The sequence below is a fragment of the Micropterus salmoides genome, unplaced genomic scaffold (assembly GCF_014851395.1).
Source record: "Micropterus salmoides isolate LMB-PRFRI ecotype aquatic unplaced genomic scaffold, ASM1485139v1 Ms_hic_scaffold_23, whole genome shotgun sequence".
In the NCBI taxonomy this organism is placed as follows: domain Eukaryota; kingdom Metazoa; phylum Chordata; class Actinopteri; order Centrarchiformes; family Centrarchidae; genus Micropterus; species Micropterus salmoides.
This window is the reverse complement of record NW_024041484.1, coordinates 4,355,719-4,376,318: the sequence shown is the minus strand read 5'-3', so window position 1 is coordinate 4,376,318 and position 20,600 is coordinate 4,355,719. Positions and strand designations below refer to the sequence as shown.

At 38.6% G+C, this 20,600-nt stretch overlaps 2 protein-coding genes and 1 long non-coding RNA gene across 6 annotated transcripts in view; 2 read left to right on the top strand and 1 right to left on the bottom strand.

Moving 5' to 3' along the window:
- Positions 1-3,084, top strand: part of LOC119917931 (chloride anion exchanger-like) — a 16,576-nt gene extending 13,492 nt beyond the window's left edge. For 2 of the 3 annotated variants that reach the window (XM_038738368.1, XM_038738369.1), the window contains 3 exons: positions 2,310-2,455; positions 2,568-2,618; positions 2,758-3,084. In XM_038738368.1, coding sequence (XP_038594296.1) covers positions 2,310-2,455; positions 2,568-2,618; positions 2,758-2,784 — 224 coding nt within the window. In that variant the 3' untranslated portion in view covers positions 2,785-3,084. The remainder of the gene's footprint in view (positions 1-2,309; positions 2,456-2,567; positions 2,619-2,757) is intronic. The other variant, XM_038738370.1, reaches the window with a different exon arrangement.
- LOC119917934 lies at positions 2,098-9,792 on the bottom strand. Of its 2 annotated transcripts, none has more exons than XR_005447368.1 (3): positions 9,729-9,792; positions 2,552-2,598; positions 2,098-2,426 (listed from the first exon to the last, which is right to left on the bottom strand). It is a non-coding gene; the product is annotated as an uncharacterized LOC119917934 (long non-coding RNA). The 2 variants fall into 2 exon arrangements; XR_005447369.1 differs by lacking the exon at positions 9,729-9,792 and adding an exon at positions 7,197-7,903.
- On the top strand, positions 8,135-20,600 carry LOC119917932 (chloride anion exchanger-like). Its single transcript, XM_038738371.1, has 19 exons — positions 8,135-8,477; positions 8,644-8,783; positions 9,411-9,521; positions 9,739-9,899; positions 10,002-10,166; positions 13,620-13,772; positions 14,011-14,093; positions 15,018-15,165; positions 15,438-15,551; positions 15,735-15,812; positions 15,999-16,094; positions 16,212-16,318; positions 16,926-16,995; positions 17,087-17,179; positions 17,275-17,370; positions 17,459-17,581; positions 18,561-18,615; positions 18,730-18,863; positions 20,343-20,600. The coding sequence occupies exons 1-19, from the start codon at positions 8,212-8,214 to the stop codon at positions 20,361-20,363; spliced, it is 2,214 nt and encodes a 737-aa protein (XP_038594299.1). The 5' UTR covers positions 8,135-8,211; the 3' UTR covers positions 20,364-20,600.

Genomic DNA, 20,600 nt, shown 5'->3' with positions numbered 1-20,600 from the left:
ATCAGAGGTCCTCGGGTGTTCCATGAAAATGGAATAGCCTTTAATTTAGTTTAAAACGGCGTACCTCGCTGTACAGTGGACAATATATTTAAAATAAAGCAATATTTAAGTCAAAATTTTAAGCAATATAAAGATAATTTAATTTAGAATTTAAAGCAACATTGTGTACAATTTTATCTTAAAATAACTTCTCCAAAATCATTTTGACGTTATACAGACTTGTAATAAGGTGAGTGACTTCACTAGGGCAGGATTTCTATCGCAAGAACAGTGTAATGCTTTACAAGCAAGCTATGAGAAGACACACAAAGTATATGATGTACAATGTAAGTCTAGAATTTGTTAATGAACCAAGTCACTGAAGAAGGAAGTGACATCCCGCCTTGTCATTTTGACACTGAAAGAAAGTGTAAATATTAATGCAGTAGACTGGGGGCGCTGTTTTGCTTATTGAATTTGAAGTTTGCCCACTGGACAGCAGGTCGAATCTTTCAAAGTGAAATGTCAAATACTGTTTTACTCATCAACTTTAAATTGTTAGAAAATTGCATTTTAATTATCATTTTGACTTTGAATGGAAAATAGTTTTAATTTTGTAATAAATATAGCCTTTTTTTTCAAATTTAGTCTTAGTCTTAGTCCTGTGTCAAATGTCCTTGTTTTTATCAAATTCTGTCAACCTCATCCTGTTTTTTTATTCAGGTTTTAGTAGACCTTTTCCGTTTTCATTTCAATATGGTCATAGAATGCCCATCAGAGTATGTGAAAATGAAATTGGATTATTGCATTTTAATTTTTATTAAAATAACACATACTGTACATATGTAGAAAAGTATAATGCCATAGTGGAATTACATTTTCATTTTCAAGTTGACATTGTCATTTTAATATTGTCCCCTATAGGCTTCCATACAGACAGGTGTGAAGCGTGTCCATGCAGAAGAGGCAGTAAATCAGAATCTGGACTTTCAAAATAGCTTATACTTTTTAAAAATGTACCAGTAGAGTATTTTTATGATGCACTTATTTCAGGTACTTGTAAATACAATTCACTTAATTATTCACTTTACTTCACGTTACTTTATGGGCTCTGTACAACATAAATGTGTGACCTCAAATATTTTCTGCTCTATTGTTACATTTTTATGTGTGCAATAACCCTCTGGGCTTTTGCTTATTTATTATTTATACTGCCCAGAAATACATGTTTTAGAAGTTATCTTGTTGCACTTTTCATATGGAGCTAGTCTAGACCATTACTTCCAACAATCCCCCACCATGAGCAGGCACTTGACTACAATGGCAAGGGCGGGTAGAATGGGTAGAATCCTCGAACCAGGATCTGGGCGGCCATCTGCCTCGACCGGATAAGTTAAGAGAGAGGAGAGAGAGAGAGGAGATGGAAAGAGAACAAACAGTAGCACAATGCAAGTTGCACATAGTGGGAGTAATAATAATACAAATATTAATAGAAATGCATAATAGTGATAGCAATAATAGTGATAATAATAATATTCCTAATATGACTACAATAATAACTAGAGCAGCGGGTGTCGAACAGAAACATAGGGACAGCAGGTGGCTTGCAACCACAGATCCAGATTCAGGACTCACCTGAGCCAGTCCTAACTATAACCTTAAGAGGAAAGTCTAAAGCCTAGCCTACTCTTAAATGTGGAGATGGTGTCTGTCTCCCAAACCCAAACTGGAATCTGGTTTCCCAGGAGAGGAGCTTGATAGCCAACACGTTCTCACTCCCGACTTGGTCAAGGTCCTTTGCCGTCGCCTTTTAACGCCCTGGGTACCCCTTTTTCTTCATTTATTGACGTTTAGGGCTCCGCGGTCAAGTTAGCAACATTTAGCAACAACAATAACTAGGAACAATAACTATGCAACGTCCGGTTAGACTTTCAAAATAAAACGCTAGCGTATCGAAACATCGCCATTTTGAAAAGTTGTGAAACGTTGTAGTTTGATTAGGTTTAGGCACAAAAAACTTGGTTGGATTTAGGCAACAAAATTACTTGGTTAAGGTTAGGAAAAGATCATAGCACAGGAACACAAGAGAATCACTGAAAAAGATTGATTAAATGTAAATTCCTTTTAGACAGAAATGATAAGCTTTTCATAAAGTTTATTGGTTTTACAATAAATAGAAGCCCACTTATTCGCAATCTGTATTTCAAGAAAAAACACATGTTGACATGTTTGACAGCTTACAATCCTTGGTGTCATAATTTCTTTGTCTCTAAGTTCTTTATAGGCATCTGAATTAACTACTTTGACAAATGTCTTCTCCCCACCCGTAGCTTACATCCTGGAGAAACTGCATGACTGTTGCTTCTTTGATGATGAAGTTCAGCCATCAATGTTCTTCCTGACACTGCATGACGCCATGCTGCACATCCTTGAGAAACATCCTGGGTCTACAGAAAAGACATCTGACTATGACAAGGTAAAGAAGACAAGGCCTACAATTTTTATTCAGTGAAACACAATATTTAGAGGAATGTGGTATATTTGTCCTGTGACTATGTATTGAATACTTTACCCTTTATGTTGTTCAGCAGATTATAACAACAGTCACAGTTCACCACCCTAGGAGTAGAGATGGAAATGTACGTATACAATTTTGTTTGTGAAAAACAGCACCTGTTGTTATAGGTCATTGAAAAAGGTCCATAATTAAAATGTTAAATAGCTCCACATGCTTCTAAAATGATACAGACTGAGACACAACTCCTTCTTCACCAACAGGTTCCAGGTTCAGAGACCAGGTTCTAACTACTCAGTGAGCAGATGATGGTTTCTTGGGGCAAACACCAAAAAGACCAAAAACAAAAAAAGTAAATATTTCACAGATCATGCTGTACAATACACTGATGTAATGAATAACGAGATAGTTTGACTTTTTATATCTGACTGACTATGTTTTCATATACAGTATTTACTGTAATGTAAGAAAACTGTTGGCATTGTTTTTATACTGTACATAGTGAATTTGTAGAAATTGTGGGTGCAGTTTATTTTGCATGTTGTATAGTTATATTTTCATGATAATGAGAATAAATGAACTTTTTTGTACACTGTTGTGCACTGTAATGCTCTCTGTTTGGGACCAAAGCAATGTGTGAGGTTTTATGTTGTGCTCAAGCAAATATTCAAAAGACTAAATGTCCTTAAACTTTGTTTTGGATGCTACCCGTACTTTTAAAAGGCTGCCACACTCATCAAGGGGCTGGATCACCAACAGGCAATGCGAGCAAACATCAGGAGCATCGACAGCACCGGGGTTACTGTGTTGCACTTGCTTTGTTGATTCACTTTAATTTTGACATGATAAGGGTCTTGAAGCTTCTGAAAGCTTAGTTTCATGACTTAATTTGTGTCTAAGGCCCTGCCTAAACGAACACGGGTATTTTCAAAACCGTGATTTTTTTCTATGCGGTTTGGCCGTCCATCCACACGGAAACACAGGATGAGGTCACACAAACCGAACATTTTTGAAAAAGGCAGGGAGAGGATTTTAAGAAACAGTTGCAGAGTTGTCGTGTCGACAGTAAAACCGGAGTTTTTGCCTTGCGACGTCAGAGCGTGTGTCGTTATCTGCTGTGTTTGATGTCAGATTGTGTGCAGGGCTGGACTGGGACAAAAAATCAGCCCTGGCATTTTTGGCCCAGGCGGCCCACCAAAATTGGTCAGGCACCCCTCACCAATACACCATCCTTCCATTTAAGGGCTCAGATTAGGGGTGTGACAAAACACTTAGCCCATGAGACATAAAGATTGGGGCCATTACAACTAGACAAGAATATATTTTAATAGGCCTACTGTTTAGAAAAAACAACGTATTGATGAAATAGAGCATTAAACAAATTTCCTGCATTCTGGAGACATTTTCTGCACCAGGGAAGCACAAATCAATAGCTTATTATTGTTTTTAGCCTAAGTTACATTTTTTTGGACAACAAAGGTTTCTTCTGTATTTACATTGCATTGCAGGCTTATTGTGCAAATAAACCTTTTTCATAGCATTTTTATTTGTCAACACAGTCACGGCTCTCCTTTACTCCTTCTAGTGCCTGAACCTGCACTACATCGGGTACTGCAGCTGATGTTGAAGCTACCGCGGCCGTGATAGCAAACATATCGGTTGTTTTCGCGCATTGAAGATTATTTTGTTTTTGGCACTGTAACGCAAGAAACTGAAAGCAGAGGGAGTGGGGGCCAGTAAGACCTGTAATTGAGCCAGCCCAGTGCCAGTGTAGAAAATTACCCAATGGGCCGCTGTCCATGCTTTATGGGCTGATTGTCCATTTTTTAAAAACAGTTGGCACACCTGGCATTTGCCCGGTATGCCAGATTAGCAGTCTAGCCCTGATTGTGCGCCACTGCGTACTTTTGTTACAATTTTATTAGGCTCCGATTGGCCATCATGGCATATTGATGCCTGGTGGTTTGGCATGCTCTTGACAGTGCTTGATAGCATGTTTTTGCATTTTCATCTAGACAGATTTTTTTATTAACGAAGGAGGAAAAACTCATAAGTGTGGACTAGGCCTAAAGCTTCATCAGGACTGTGTGGGTGTGGTTGATCAGATTATAGTGACAGTGGTCTAATGGCAGTGAGCAAACAACCTCTCAACTAATTTGATTCAAAGGTTGCTTAACTGTGATTGGTGCATGGAAATGTATGACACATTTTTCACATTTTTCAAACATTTTCTGAGTTCTGCAACATTTGAAGTGGGGTTGGGCTTGGGAGTCTCTTCTTGAGCTTTTTTTTATAGACTTTTCTTGTTTATATGTTATAGAGAAATACTTGTATTCTACGATCCCTGTATCCTGTAGGTTTAACAACTTTTTGTTATTCATATTGTTCTGTTGTGCTAAGTATAAACTCATTAAAGCCCCTACCTAGAGCCCCATTAGCTTGGGGCTACAAGCTATTTAATTGCTAATAGTAGTGGTAACAGTAGAAAAGCCAAACTCAAGGCTCCAAAACGGCAGTCCTCAAACCAAAGGGTGATCACAATGACTATATCCATTTATTTTATACTGACTATGGTATGAAAAATGTCAGCATGACAAAAAAATCCCTCACACGAAAACATGGTGGCTCAAAACAAACCAATGATATGTTTAGGTGTGCTGGGAATTTATGGTGCTGCTTCTCAGCCCAGTGACACCTCTTATTGTCCCCACGTCGCATTCCCACATGTATCACAGCTGCATTTATTAATCTCAAGACTTCCATTTTTTTTTGTTCACAAACTAGGTAACCTACCTGCTGTGTCTCTTTTCGTGTGACTACACACTGATTATAGACTAAGTCTGCCCTAGAAAAGTCTAGCTCAGCAAATGCATTTGATGTTGTGATTACCGAGCACAGAAACTGCAGTCTTACAACACAAATGGCAGCATGGTGTCTCAACTCAAAAATGAGAGGCAGACGGAAACTTCAAGCCACTTGCAGATGTTATTGTGATATCACAGAATCAGCCCTAACTGAAAAATTAAACATAACACAAAGTGTGTATGGTCTGGCATCTCTCTTACATAACTAGCCAGATTGCCGATATATTTGTGTGGTCTTTCTGGGTGTTCAATGTGTGCGTTTGGACTCATTAACCACTATACTGGGAACTCAGCAGTGTCCTGCTTTCCCAGCATCTTGTCATCTAGTTATTAAGTGTCTTGGTACTTTCACCTTTACCCTTCAAGAAGCGTCTGTGAGGTTCTAGTGACATAGAGTCACTCAATCTAATCTGTCTCTGGCATCATTTCAGTATTGCTCTTTATTAACCTGATTGTGTTTTTTATTATGCCTTGTTCATACTTTATTTATCGGTTCTACGTTTATTTCAACACTTCACATTTACCACTGTGTGATCATGCTTAAATACAAATTACACTGAACAAAATTAAACATGCAACACTTTTGTTTTTGCCCCCATTCATCATTAGCTAAACTCAAAAGTCTAATGTTTATTGTGGCCAGCCTAAGGCACACCTGTACAATCCCCATGCTGTCTGATCAGCATCTTGATATGCCACACCTATGAGGTGGATGGATTATCTCGGCAAAGGAGAAGTGCTCACTAACAAAGATTTTGACAGATTTGTAAACAATATTTGAGAGAAATAAAAAAAGTCTTAGATCTTTGAGTTCAGCTCATGATGAATGGGGGCAAAAACAAAAGTGTTGCATGTTTAATTTTGTTCAGTGTATATTACAGAGACTAAGTTACATCACCTTTTTTTCTGGCACATTCAGGGGAAATGGCTTTGAGTAGTCTTGAGGAGAGCACTTTACACACAAGCAACGCTAAAACAGACGCACATTCACTCACTTGCGCGCACACACACACACACACACACACACAGGGGGAAAGCTAGGATTTTTTAACACAAAAAAAAAACGGAGCATGAAAGGGGGCAAGGGCCTGTCTCTTCACATGCATTCTCAGAGAGAAAGCAGGGATCTGACACACACCTTGTGCAGAAAAAAAGGGAGGGGGTGAGCCAAAACTCCCTCACACGTACAGTTCTTTATACAATATTAATTATGTCTATGCTCTGTATCGCGCCTTTCCAGTCTTTTCGACCACTCAAAGCGCTTTTACACTACATTCGGGGATTCAGTATCTTGCCCAAGGACACTTCGACATGCAGCCTGGGGGAGCCGAGACTGAACCGCCGGCCTTCCGATTAACAGCCAACCCGCTCTACCTCCTGAGCCACAGCCGCCCACAATGACATTCTAGAAACCTTGTATACTTTTCACCCAAGTGACTTAGTTTCCCCTGGGAAATCAGTAGTCAACATAGAGTTTTTTTTAACTAAAGCTACATAAAGTACATATCTTTCATAACGTACATAACTTACTTAATTAACTTAAGTTATGTGACCATCCTACTTTAACCTAAACCTAACCAAGTGGATTTGTTGCCCAAACCTAACCAAGTAGTTTTGGTTCCTAAACCAAACTGGGAATATTTCACAACATTAACCAGGTGTTTTATTTTGAAAGTCTAACCAAACATAGCATATTTATTGTTGATCGTGGAGCCCAGCACGTGCAAAAACAACACTAAAAGTGTAATTGGTGCGTTAAAGAGCGACACCAAGGGTTCTTGACCAAACGTCCGTACGTGACGACTGAACAGAACGATTAAATGACTTAAGATACTTACAGGTTCTTTGAGGAGGATTTCACAGGACCAACCAGAACCCTTTACTGGGGTCGGTCGTAGCTCCCCACAGACCAATCACAGCACTACAGACCTTTTCTCTACAGGCTAGTGTGATTGGAGTATGAAAGGGCTGATGCGGAACCCTGGTCCCGGTCAGTCTCGATAATGTCTTCCTCCTGGTCTGGCTCGCTAATTTGTTGAAGTTCTTCTTTAGTCAATACACATAATAAATTATAGTGAAACAAAACTCGAATGTGAGAGGCAGACAGAAACTTCAGGCTACTGGTAGACGTTATTGTGAAATCACAGAATATACAAAAGCCAGCTGGACTCGAGACGCAAGTGAAAAATTAAACAACACAAAGTTTTATAATTTATACCTCTCTGTTTCTGGCCACTCCCACGTACATAACTATGTAAGTAACTGTTTTCCTAATATGTTTGTGTGGTCTTTCTGGTTGTTCACTGTTTTAGTGCTCATTAACCAGTGTACTGAGAACTCAGTAGTTTCCTACTTTCACAGCATCTGGTCATCTAGTTATTAAGTATCTTGTTATTCTCACCTTTAACCTCCAGGAAGTGCCTGTGAGGTTCTAGTCACGCACTTTCACTTACACTGTTTCAGCATTTTTCTAATTTCCTTTAAAACCCATTCCAGTCTCACGCCTAAGTCGTCACATGTGGTTTCGTTAGTAACTTTGGCCTTGTAATCTTTCCCTGGCATCATATCAGTACTGCTCATTATTAACATGAATATGTTTTTTATTATTCCTCATTCATACTTGATATTTGGTTATACCTCAATTTCAGCATTTCACATTTACCATTCTGTGATTATCTTTAAACGCATAATTGTTTTATTTATGGTGAACATACACAGAGAGTCTGCTTTTGCTCACTCCAGCTGCGGTTCACTGAGCTTCAACAATTAACATTTCTGACAATATCAACACAATGAATCATAAATTCGCTTGTGTTAATGATTGAACGAAGTTAAGACAAAACTGACACAGCGATGAGCTTGATCACAGATCACAGATTAGATACAGATAGACTCACAGCCCTGTATAGAAAAGCAACGGGCAAAGGTTCTTTTAGGGATCTATCTCCAGAAACTTTCACAGTGTTGGATTCCTCGGACAGAGGTGTGAGAATGGTGACTTTGAGGAAACAGTATGCGGTGGTCAGACCTGTGTACTCTGAGGACAGCTTTGCTGAAGATCATGAGAAGATCTGCAGGCGGCACAAAACCATCCCGGGCCATTTAAAAGACTATCTGACGTAAGTGAACCCCAGTTTTTTAGAGATCCGGATCAGGATATTTGATTTGACTACTGCAGTCTTCTGTAAGTATCTAATTATGATTGAATTGATGAAATAATGTCAAAGGAAAAGTTTCAAACTTTACTAGACAAAGCACATGAGCCCTTTTTCTTTTCAAATCCAGCTGTGATTCAAAACGTGCCAAGAATGCAGTACTCTCTCTTCTGCCCATTATTGGCTGGATGAGGATCTACAGAGTTAGAGAGTGGCTGCTGGGTGATGTGGTGTCTGGGATCAGCACTGGACTGGTGGCCATTATGCAAGGTAAGGAGGCGAGCGCCTGAGTACTGATGCATTTGAGAAATTTGACTTAAAATAAAACTTTAGACTTTATTGATTGTGAAAGAGTCACAGCAGCAATTGATTACAATAACAGATGCATAGTGTGTACGAGTAAGCTTAATACACATGCATATTCATTACACGCATCTAGTTCATATAAAATAAAGCATTTAAAAGCAGCCAAAAATACAGTATCACTCCTCATGTAACAACCACAGCCTGTATTGAGACACATGCATTGGTAGTTGATAAAATGGTTGATATGATAAATGATATGAGACTGTTTGTCAATTCCATACAGATGTGGAATGTAGTTGTTTGACACTACACTGGTTATCTGAATGAATTCTGATATGATTCCTCAACCACATGGAAACCTTCTGGTTCTACTATCTACTATCTTTCCAATTAAGCTCACGCCATAAACTGTGAACATTTTAACTTTGGATGGTGAACATTAAACCTGCGAACATCTGTATATAGATGTAGCATTTAGCTAAGTACAGCCTCTTTGTTGCTTTGTGTTTAATGTGTTTTTCCAGAGATATTTGACATGAAAAATGTCCATTATTATTTAAATCTTCATTCTGTATTTGTTGTCTCACTCAGGACTGGCCTTCTCTCTGCTGGCCTCGCTGCCTCCGAGCTATGGTCTCTACACAGCTTTCTTCCCCATGCTAATTTACTTCTTCCTCGGTACTTCAAGACACTTATCTGTAGGTAAGTCATGAATGTCAATATAAAATATTTTCATTTCCTTCACAATAACAGGACTTTTTTTTCAAATTGTCAGCTTACAAGCTGTCCCCAAGTAATAAAAAATGTAATAACATCACTTAAAGAGCCTGTTTGGAAAAGTAATAGAGATAAGAGATAAAATTGGATGTGATACAGCTTAACAGTGTCTTCACACCCCTCCACACCTACCATCATGTAGGCTCCTTTCCAGTCCTGAGCCTGATGGTTGGAGCTGTGGTCATTCGCCTGGTCCCAGAGGACGGACCACCGGCCAACATCACCGGCTTTGAGGGCCTGTCGCAGGACCAGCAGAGAGTCCTGGTGGCCTCCTCTTTTACCTTCCTTATGGGGATTTTCCAGGTAGATTTGAGTATATCTCCATCCCGTACTAGTGATTATGCAGATTCTAAGAAGGGTTTTTAAACTAAGGCTCTTTTCTCTTCATGTTTCTGTCCCATGCAGCTTGCCATGGGTGTTCTTCAGGTGGGCTTCATTGTTGTGTACCTGTCTGACACTCTGGTGTCCGGCTTCACCACAGCAGCTGCTGTCCACATCCTGGTTTCCCAGCTCAAGTTTGTGTTAGGGTTGAACGTTCCAGGCATCAATGGTCCACTCTCTATCATATATGTAAGTCCACGATGTATCTGACAGTTACATTATTACTGTCTATGTAAATTTATGTTTGAACTAGGAGAGATAGACCACTCCCAATGTTTTTATCATTCAGGCAGTAGGAAAATGAGACAGACCAGGGAAAGAGGACATAAACTATTAAGATATAGCTTTAAGCATGCAAACGTGGTCTTAATGTAGAAAAAAACCTGCACACATTACAGTGGTTAGAGCCAAAGAAATGTTACTTTATACTGACAATTTTGTGGTTAAAAGTCCCTTGTTATAGAAAGTGAGATTTCCATGTCTTTTTTGATTATAAAGCAGGCCTTGGTGCTATATAAATACTGTGGAAGTATCAAAGCGTTCAATCCATGGAGCCATGCCCATATTCAGAAACTGTGCCCTGAAACAAGCCCTCAGGACTTCCTTAAGGTTGTGATGTCACAACCATACAGTCACCCCCTTCAGCAATGCCCCCAGCACGGCCCACCATCTCCACCGATGGCTTGACCACTATTTTTGCAAAGGTCAATTTTTCTTACAAGCACCGGACCTGATAGCGTTATGTCGAAGCTAAGAGCTAAGCACGGGAACTGTTCTGTTGCTGGCTGTACAGACCAGCACCAACACAAACTTCATGTCCTTCCATCATCTGAGGAAGCAAACCTCCAGTGGATTCACTTTATTTTCAATGGAAAGGGGGAGGAAATTTCCCCCCAAAAACTGGAAAATTTGTGTGCGTTATACTGCTTTCTCAACGAGGGCCAGTAAGGTTCAAGCTCAAGGATGGATCTATACCAGCGGTCCGTGAGCCGACTTCAAACTTGGAAGCTGTAAGTTTTGCCATGTTATGTGTTGTTTGTTTATTTTGTAGGTTAGCCTGTTGAACTTGCGTGGCTAATGTGGTTGGCGTCTATTGCACTCCCAGTGTCCCACAGGCAGGACAATGTTGGACTAATGTTGTAATATGCAGTTTACAGCACAGTCCTCACAGTGGCTGCAAACTTCCTTCAGTAATGTTGACATGGTAACTTCCTGAATAGTCTATTCCAGGCAGTTTGCTGACTCATAATGTTGTCATGAAACTAATGTGTAGTCAGGTGAACACATGGGGACAGTGGCTACAGTGCTTACTAAACTACTGATTACTTTAGTGGGTTTATTAGTTGTCATTTTACCAGAAATAATTGCTTGATTAATGCTTCACATTGTCGGTTGTTTCATATTGTACTTTCCACCCCCACATCCTGGTAATTACTGTATGCGTTTACATTACATACTGTGCTACATTAACAACACATTAATGTTACCTCTCTAGCTCCTCACAACAAATACTTTCTTCTTCACTGGGCTCTTTGGGTCTCTTCTAACAAATGTACATATAAAGATAAATGTAAAACAAAGTCCAGGTTTAGAGTTTTTAGGCATAAATACTAAGCAAACATATATGACAGAGAGCAGTAAGTTCTTAGATGAAAACAATGACAGCTCTCAAAAACAAATTCATGGCTAGTTAAATGCAGCCATGGCAGTGGAGTTGCCGCCTGCAGGCCATTAGAAAGAATGCAGGTTTAAGATACTTCTGCATTGGCAGCACCTTTCAGACCTGGAGGCTGCTGCTTGCATTTACCTGTGGAAAACCTCAGGAAACTTTACTTCTGATTGCTGGTGATAGTTCATTTCTCCACAATTTCGGATCAGATTCCTGCTTTAACATGTCTGGTGCTGAAATTTTTGGTTTAGAGTCAGACAATGATGTGATGTTCACGGTAGAAGTGCAGCTAAACTCTAATGTAGTGATTCCCTGGGGTCAAATTTAATATAACCATGTGAAGTCAGTGTCTAGTCTTACCTGCAAATTATTAATTTTAGGACCAGTGTTGAAATAATACTAATCTAATTTTTTTCTCTGATTACAAGTCATAACATTATCAGAAAAGTTGTAAATATTTCGAGAATGAAGTCATAATATGTTGCTTCCAGTGTGGTGTCTTTCCTCTGATCCGTAGCTCAGCTGTGTCTGCGTCCCCCTCGTTTAGAGACACCTTTGCTCTGTTTAGGACTGTCTGTCTGCTCCAGGACGCGTCCCACTGAAGCAGCTGAGCACTTTATTGGAGGTGCTGAAGTTACCATTTGTGTGGATTTGTGGAAATTGCTGCCAGATCACAAGTGTTTTCAGTTAGTTTCGGGTTTCCACATCCTTGTCTGATCCTGTACAGTGCCAAACGGTCATTTGGACTGGATACTACCATCTCAGCACAGCAATAACATAGGCAATGCACAGCAGAGTATAGGACAGGTAGACTTTTCTCAACATGTCAGAGAACACAGATATGTGGGATAGATTTTGAATGTGCACAAAGTTATGAACAGAAAACAAGCTATTAAAGTCCAGGGGTTTATAAATGTATTAAAATGAATTAATTTTAATGAATTAATTGATGTGAAAAGGTGCCACATATACATTTAAAGAGGGTACTTTCCCAAACAAATGACACAAAAAGGGAGTGAAGACTAAATCATGCCTACATGTGTGTTGACTCAGCGGGGATGATATAAAATGAGAAATGTTGATCTACAGGAGAATATATTTGAAAGCAATACAGAATGGCTGCATTATATTCTGTTATATTTTTATATTTTGAAATGTTTATATATGAAATGTTTAATGCTCAAAATCTTTTGGGGGAGGACCACCAGACCCCCCTCATAATAATGTGTCCTCTCCAATGTTGATACAAAAATATATCCTCTTTCCTTTCAACAACAATATAATCCTATAAATTCTCTAGAATGCATATCAATTTATTCCTTTTTTTAATTAAGCAAATGTTTTATATGCAAACTGTCATGTCATTTGTTTAATTTCTTTGAAAACTCATTTGGTGAGCAGCCGGTAGTTTCTCTCATTGGAAGAGAGTTGGCAACACTGTTTCTGAGTGCAAGCATAACCAGGTAGCTAGCTTAAACTGGCAGGTAGCTTGTTAGCTTAAACTTTCAAACAGTGAGTTCACTCAAGTTATGACAAGTGGAAATAAAATTCCAATCATGTCTATTATATTGGATGGTTGACAAAGTTTTACAGGTATCTTAAAATGCTGCTATGACTTGGATAAAATCACACTTTCAAATCCTGATAATGTAATGTGGCAATATTGTACATTTTTCAGTGATCAACAAGAAACTCAAGCTTCATAGTTCCTCCTGCCTTACCTCTTGACTGAGCTTCAGTGACATTATAGAAACTTGTGCTGCATTCAGGACAACAGGAATTAATTGTAAAGCAGGATTGGATATGCCTTTTAGTCATGTGTCAAAATTACACAGCAGCAGTTTTTAATTATATGACCTTTTTCTGATTTGCCTTGGGATTTTACCTATATTGTCACATAAAACTATATAATACTTTGAATTTTTAATCATGCTCAAGGTGTAGAGTGAAGTGTGTTTGCTTCTCCTGCACAGACCCTGGAGAAGATCTTTGTCCAGATCACCTCCACCAACAACTGTGACCTGGTGATGTCCATGGTTATCATAGCAGTGGTGTTCATCGTGAAGGAGCTGAATGACACATACAAAGCCAAGCTGCCTGTCCCCATCCCCATAGAGGTTATTGTGGTGAGAGAAACCTCCTGCACAATGTCTCTCGTATTAACATGTCAAAATGTAAAAGGTCAGTTACGATGTACTGTAACAATCAAGCAAGTTTGGCAATAAACACAAAGCCAACCCATTGTTAGCTGAACTTAATGACCTACCTCCAGCATGTACAAGGTTTCTGCAAAGTTGATTTTAAACCATGATGAATGGAAATCAATAGATACCAAACTGTCAGGTATCTTTGCTGTTCACACAGACTATCATAGCCTGTGGGCTGTCCTATGGCTTCAACTTCGAGAAGACATTTGATGTTGACATTGTTGGCAAAATGGTTAGTGGGTAAGTTTCAAGTTCTCCCCGTACAACAGTAGATTAAAGGTAAAAGTCAAGCTGGCTGCTGTTTCATGAAGTATTCAGATCCAGTGGTGGAAATAGAAAGAAATACTTCTTCAGTTAAGTAAAAGTATCATTACTGTACTTTATTCACAAACCATGTTTATAATGTTAAAATACTTCAAAGCACGTAAAAGTACTGGATTTAAAATCTTACTTAAATAAAACAAGTTATAATACAAAAGTATTATCCGCAAAATGTATTTAAAGTATTAAAAGTAAGATCACTAACAAACTGAGCGATATTATAGATGAAATTAACAGATTGTTAATACTGATGTATCAACGTTAAGCGGTATTGTACTGTTGGTGAGCTGGTAGCTAGCTGAGGTTGAGATTTTGACCATTTTCTGTAGAGGAAGGTAATCCCCTGGTTCCCAACCTAGAACCATTTCAAAGGCTCACAAGATAAATCTGAGGAGTCATGAGATGACAAATGGGAATGGAAAGTTCTGCGACACACATTTGTATTAATTGTTTTACTTTTCTCTAATCTTTGATCAACCTTGAACAGTTATTTAAATGAAACCATATTTAAAAAATGTGAGGGAACATGTTTCACTGGTAATCAGAAGCTAAAAAGGTTGGGAACCACTAGTTTAATACCTAATGATGCACTGTATTTTATACGCTCATCATATTTTTTTAATGTACAATCTTAATATGAGAAGAAAATACATGCAGTGGAGCAAGAAATATTTCCCACTGAAATGCAGTTAAGTAGAAGTATAAAATAGCAAAAAATACTACTCAAGTAAAGTGCAATTACCTCAAAATTGTACTTAAGACTAGTACTTGAAATGTACTTAGCTACTTTCCACAAGTGTTCAGATCATTTAAATTCACAATATAATACACAATATCTTTCAGGTATGAATCTCCCATTGCACCCAACGTGGACATCTTTAAGGAGAGTGCTGTGGAGGCCTTTCCTGCAGCCATAGTGGGGTTTGCTGTTGCCTTCTCTGTGGCCAAAGTCTACTCTATCAAACATGATTATACCATTGATGGGAACCAGGTGAGTTACATACATGAAGACTGCCTATCCTTATCTGGTTCACAGAGGAAAAATAGTTAATTGGTTACTAAGTGAATACGACAATAAGACTCCTCATAATTTTGGCTATGAAGATATAAAGTAACATTAAATATTGAATTTAGTTCAAGGTTGGATGTTAGCTTTTATGTGCGGCACATAAAAAAGCAGGTCAAACAGAGTCATTCAAGTGAAAACATAGGTTAACTTTCATTGCCAGAGGGGTAACTTAACTTTTCATTGTTCCATCGCAGGAGCTCATTGCATTCGGGGTTAGCAACATATTTGGGGCAAGCTTCAGGTCGTTTGCAGCCAGCACAGCACTCTCCAGGACGGCTGTGCAGGAGAGCTCAGGAGGCAAAACACAGGTGAGAAAAGGAATCTCACCATTTACAACATCAGTTTCCTGGGTCACAAACTTTTACTAGGTCACTGCACGCAAATATTTTTTTCTCCAAAAAGATTTATTGTAATGTCATCTGGTTTATATCACATTTGTTTCCTTCATTGGCATGTTAAAATGAAACATTAACTTTTTTTTACAAATGCAGATTGCAGGGCTGATCTCAGCCATGATGGCAATGATTGTCACTTTGGCACTTGGTTTCCTGCTGGAGCCGCTTCCCAGGGTGAGACTCCCTCCTGTAATGTAACGGCTTATGCCATTGTTGTTTGTTATGTTTTATGTTCCTTAAATGGAGACAGACTTTTATATGTTGATTCATATATGGGAGAAAGCTCAGTTGTGAGTGTATATCTACAGGTGTAAATGAATGCTTTCTCATACATACCCTCAATATTTGACTTCATTCCAGTCTGTCCTGGGTGCCTTGGTCATTGTCAATCTGAAGGGTATGCTGATGCAGTTCAAAGAAATCCCGTACTTGTGGGGGAAGGACAAAACAGAATGTGTAGGTGTTAAAATGTCTTATAGTTTTAGTTTTCTGTGTATGTACTTTATTTACTTGGTTATTTACTTGGCCCAGTTAATTCTCTTTCAGTGTTTGACCTCAGGTGTTTGTCTGCAGGTGGTGTGGGTGGGAACATGTCTGGGTGCCATCCTGCTGGGACTGGATCTTGGTCTGGTGATGGGCTTGGGTGTGGAGCTGCTCACGGTTGTCTTCAGGACTCAATTGTAATAACACGGTTAATGACATCTGATATTAGTTTCTAAATATTCAAAGTGACTGCAGAGAGAAAATCATGGATTTATTGTAGTGGATGAAAAACACATTATGCAACATGAAGCTGTAAAATGTACTGTCCCTATAAAGGGGCACTCCAGCCATTTAATATTGCATTTCTGTAAAGTCAAGGACCTACATGACAACATTTAGTCCTTAGTAATGGTCACGCTCAAAAAACACTGGGTCCTATCCATTTTCCATAATGCAACTTAATACCATCATTCAAACTCCATACCTTTTAGTTAGGTTTTGACATAATCAGGGTTATTTGATCAAACTTTGGAAAGCCACCTCCAGAGCAACAGTAGTTGTTCTACAAGTGTTTTCACTGGCTGAATACTTCATACATAAAATAGGTGGAGTTGACATTTCAATCCAATTTGTGTACTAGTTTAAACTAGTGATGTTTCAAGTACTCAGGCCTCAGATGAAGATTCGAGCAACCAAAAAGTCATTGATTTTCAAAAGTATATTTTCAAAGGTTATGCTTTATTCCCCACCTGCTGACCTATAACAGACCCATATTTATGTTTAACCCTCTTTATGTCTTTCTAGCCCTCGCTGTTCTGTATTGGCTAACATCCCAGGAACTGACTTCTACAGAGATCAGAAAGATTACCTGCATGTAAGTATGTTAAAATGAAATAAACATACAAGACTGTGTCGTGATATCCTCCTGAATCACGTTTGTTTTATCACGATGCTTCCCGTCTCAGTTATTCAAACCTAAGGGAGTAACAATCTTCAGGATACCCTCGCCCATCTTCTTCGCCAATATTGAGTTCTTCAGGGACAAGCTTATAGAAGCTGTACGTATGACGCATCAATTCTCTCCTCTGCTTCAGTTTGCTTTTCTCAAGAAAATAAATGTGTATGGACATAATGCCGCACTTGCTTGTTCCAGGTTGGATTTAACCCTGTAAGGGTTTTGAGGAAGAGGAACAAGGCTCTCAGGAAAATCAAGAAACTGTTGCAGAAGGAGGATAATGATATTACAGAGGTGAGGCTTTAAATATACAACTGCACCAGTGAGTACCTCAAAGTGTTCTTCCAAAAAGCTTTAAGCTTCCTTTCTGTCTGTCAAACAGAAAGGCTGGAACTCTGAGCTTCCCGCTCAAATCAATGTTCCCAGAGTGGACCTCCACAGCCTGATCCTGGACTTCTCTGCTGTCTCCTTCCTGGACATCTGTGCTATGAAGGGACTGAAAACGGTACAAAGACAGTCATATACTGAAGTTCAGTGAATGCTATTAGTAGTGAAGATGAGAAAGTGACAGTCATTGGCAGGATGTCCCAGTAAAAGGTGTCACCCCCAACTTTTCATCTAAGCAGTCCACTAGCCGTTTCACCTGTTCTCCCTTGCATTATTTAAAACTGATTTGCTTAAAAAGAAGAAATGCAAACGTACACATGTCCAGAAGATAGGAGTCTTTTGCTATCCTCATTGACAAATAAGACTAGGGCTGCAACTAACAATTATTTCCATTGATTAATCTACAGATTATGTTCTCAATTGCTCATTTTGGTCTGTATAATGTTTGAAAAAGTGAAAAATGTTTTCCCAAAGCACAAGGTGCCTTGTTCAAATTACCCAACAAACAGTCCAAAATACAATTTACTATCACAGAAGAGTAAGATATATAAGAAATATATATAAGAATATATTTATATACTGTCCATAATTTTCAGCTCTAAATAACGCTGCAGTTCCTGGTGATGTTTCACAGTAAAAACCTTCCAGTGATTCGCTCTTCGGAAAGCTTTTGATTCGAGGAGGCAGAATTACCAGGAAGTTTTTAAATTCAAAAGTAAAAGTAAAAGGATACATTAAAATACAATTACTGTAAACGCACTACCCTTTGGCGCAACGCCCTCTCTGCTGTGATGCTTTCTGTTTAAGACTTCTCAAGGATCACTTTACAATCCAAGAGAAGCCCCAAACGCTCCTTGGATATTTTTGTTGATGCAGTTTGGGTGTCTGTAGGCAAAAATTATTTAGTTTATTCCAGTTAAATCACCACCATATACATAAAGATCACAAATATGTATCTGGTGAACACTGTCATTCTGCAATAAAGTAGAGCCAACGTACATATGATTCTTCAGCTGCATTATGCAGTTCTTCATTTATGTACATTTTATTATAATACATTTCTTGTATGAAAACTGTATACTCTGTATTCTCCACAGGCATTCAAAGAGTTCATCCATGTTGGGGTGGAGGTTTACATTGTTTCTTGTGATGGTGAGTTTCATTAGTAATAAGCACAACATCCTGAAATCTGTGATGAAAACAGCAGAGCACATGAGGTGATTACTGCCTGTGAAAACCCTCAGCATGCTTCTCATGTGTTGGCAGCATACGTCTTGGAGAAACTGCACCGCTGGATGTTCTTCGATGAAGAGATTCTAACCTCCATGTTCTTCCCGACCCTTCATGACGCAATGCTGCATGTGCTTGAAAAACATAAGGACGAAACTAAAGACCGGGTGGTATGGAAAGCTATTCTATTCTAAAGAAATCTTTATGTACGGATGCTTAATTAATATTCCTAGCAAGACAAAAATGTTTCCATATCTGGCCCCTAGAAGTGTTCATTATCCCCCAAGTGTTGGACAGACTAACAACTTTTCTTTTCTGTTAGTCATATGAATAATGGAGCTTAAAGTATCAGGTTTAGCCTTAGGGTGGCACTAGATGGAATGAGGTAATTATAAGAAAAAGCTTAATTCCCAATATAATTTGATTGATTTAAAATGTCTAAATAAAAAGAAATCAAAGATATTAAGTGAAATACAGTACACATTGTAATATGTATTTCCTTTTTATGTATGCATTCACTGTGTTGTGAGTAAATGAAAAACACTTGTTTAAAGGACAATGATTTTGTTTTTTGTCTTTAATAACTGAATTAATTGTTTTTGATTGTGACTTGAATTTTCCATGCCACGTTCAAATCACAACACAGAAAACAAAGTGAAGAGATTTAATGTACTTCAGTGTTGTCCAGTAGTGGCAGCGTAGGCCCGCCAATGCTGAATGAATGGCATGGCATTTTCAAGAAGCTCACAGCTTTATCTTCTGGGGAGCATGAAGGTGTTCACAAAATTTGAAATATTGATATTTCCTGTGTGGGCCATTGGGCCTTCGAAATCTAGGCGCTAAACCCTAAGGGACGGGTCAGGAGGTCCCTGAAAACATTAGGATTCATCCAATGGGGACCATGAATGTCCACAGTAGATGTCATGGCAGTTGTGCAGTCACTGTAGAGATGTCTTGCTATCTCCACCAAAGTATAAATGGCCTGATAGTCTGATCACTGACATCCTTAAGCCTCAAGGCAAACGGCGCAGGAACAACCCCTGCAGTTAGAATGGTAAAACTCAGTTACGTTACAGACAACACAAACGTTCTTCTGAGCTGAAAGCATAACAGATTAAAATTTTTACTTGGATGCTGTTCAACTCATGGTTTTCACTCCACAGTGATTAAAGATAGTTTGAAATTACTTGAGTCAGGCTTGGTAAAAAGCCCAGGATGGGGTGACGGGAAATTTCACTTTATATGTATTGTAAAAAAGGAAAGAATATAAAAGATATCTCCTGCAGTTTAAAAAAGTTTCCATGGTGGTTTTATTCTGCTATCACATTCTGATTTTACAATGTAATGTATTACTAAGGTTATAACTGGACAAGAGATATATTTTATATTCATTTCCTTTTACAATACATTTAAAGTGAAATTTCCCATCACTCCAATCCTGTGCTTTAAAACAAGCCAGTCACAAGCAATTTCTAACTAACTCTACTCCGTCTTTAATCTAAGATTGGTGTATGGGGACCAATTACGTCTTCAAACCAAAGACAAAGCAAGTTCAACACAAGACCTTTAACGGAGTAGATAAATGTCTGCGTGTCATCTTGTGTACAGTTATAACTTTAACACTCATTTTGACTTTTTCTTTTTTGCAGGTAATAGATACCAAACTCTAGAAGAGCACCTGTCTCCAGGAACATCCTTTCAAAAAGACCCTGAAGCCACAGAACTAGAGAGTTGCTGTTAAATTTACTGCTATGATAAAATGCTGTTTGTCTATTCAAGATCATGATGTGATTTTTATGTATGATCCAGTCTTTGCTGTCACAGGACTCTAGTGAAGTGTCCTTTTTCAGACGGTTTGTTTGATAAATGCAATATATTTTCAAGATTAAATGGCGATACAAAAAGCA

Coding starts and splice junctions, on each gene's coding strand:
- LOC119917932 (XM_038738371.1), top strand. CDS start 8,212: ATGAGCTTGATCACAGATCACAGATTAGATACAGATAGACTCACAGCC. Junction 16,319..16,925: donor GTTGTCTTCAGGACTCAATT/GTAATAACACGG, acceptor ATGTCTTTCTAG/CCCTCGCTGTTCTGTATTGG. Junction 17,582..18,560: donor CTATGAAGGGACTGAAAACG/GTACAAAGACAG, acceptor TATTCTCCACAG/GCATTCAAAGAGTTCATCCA.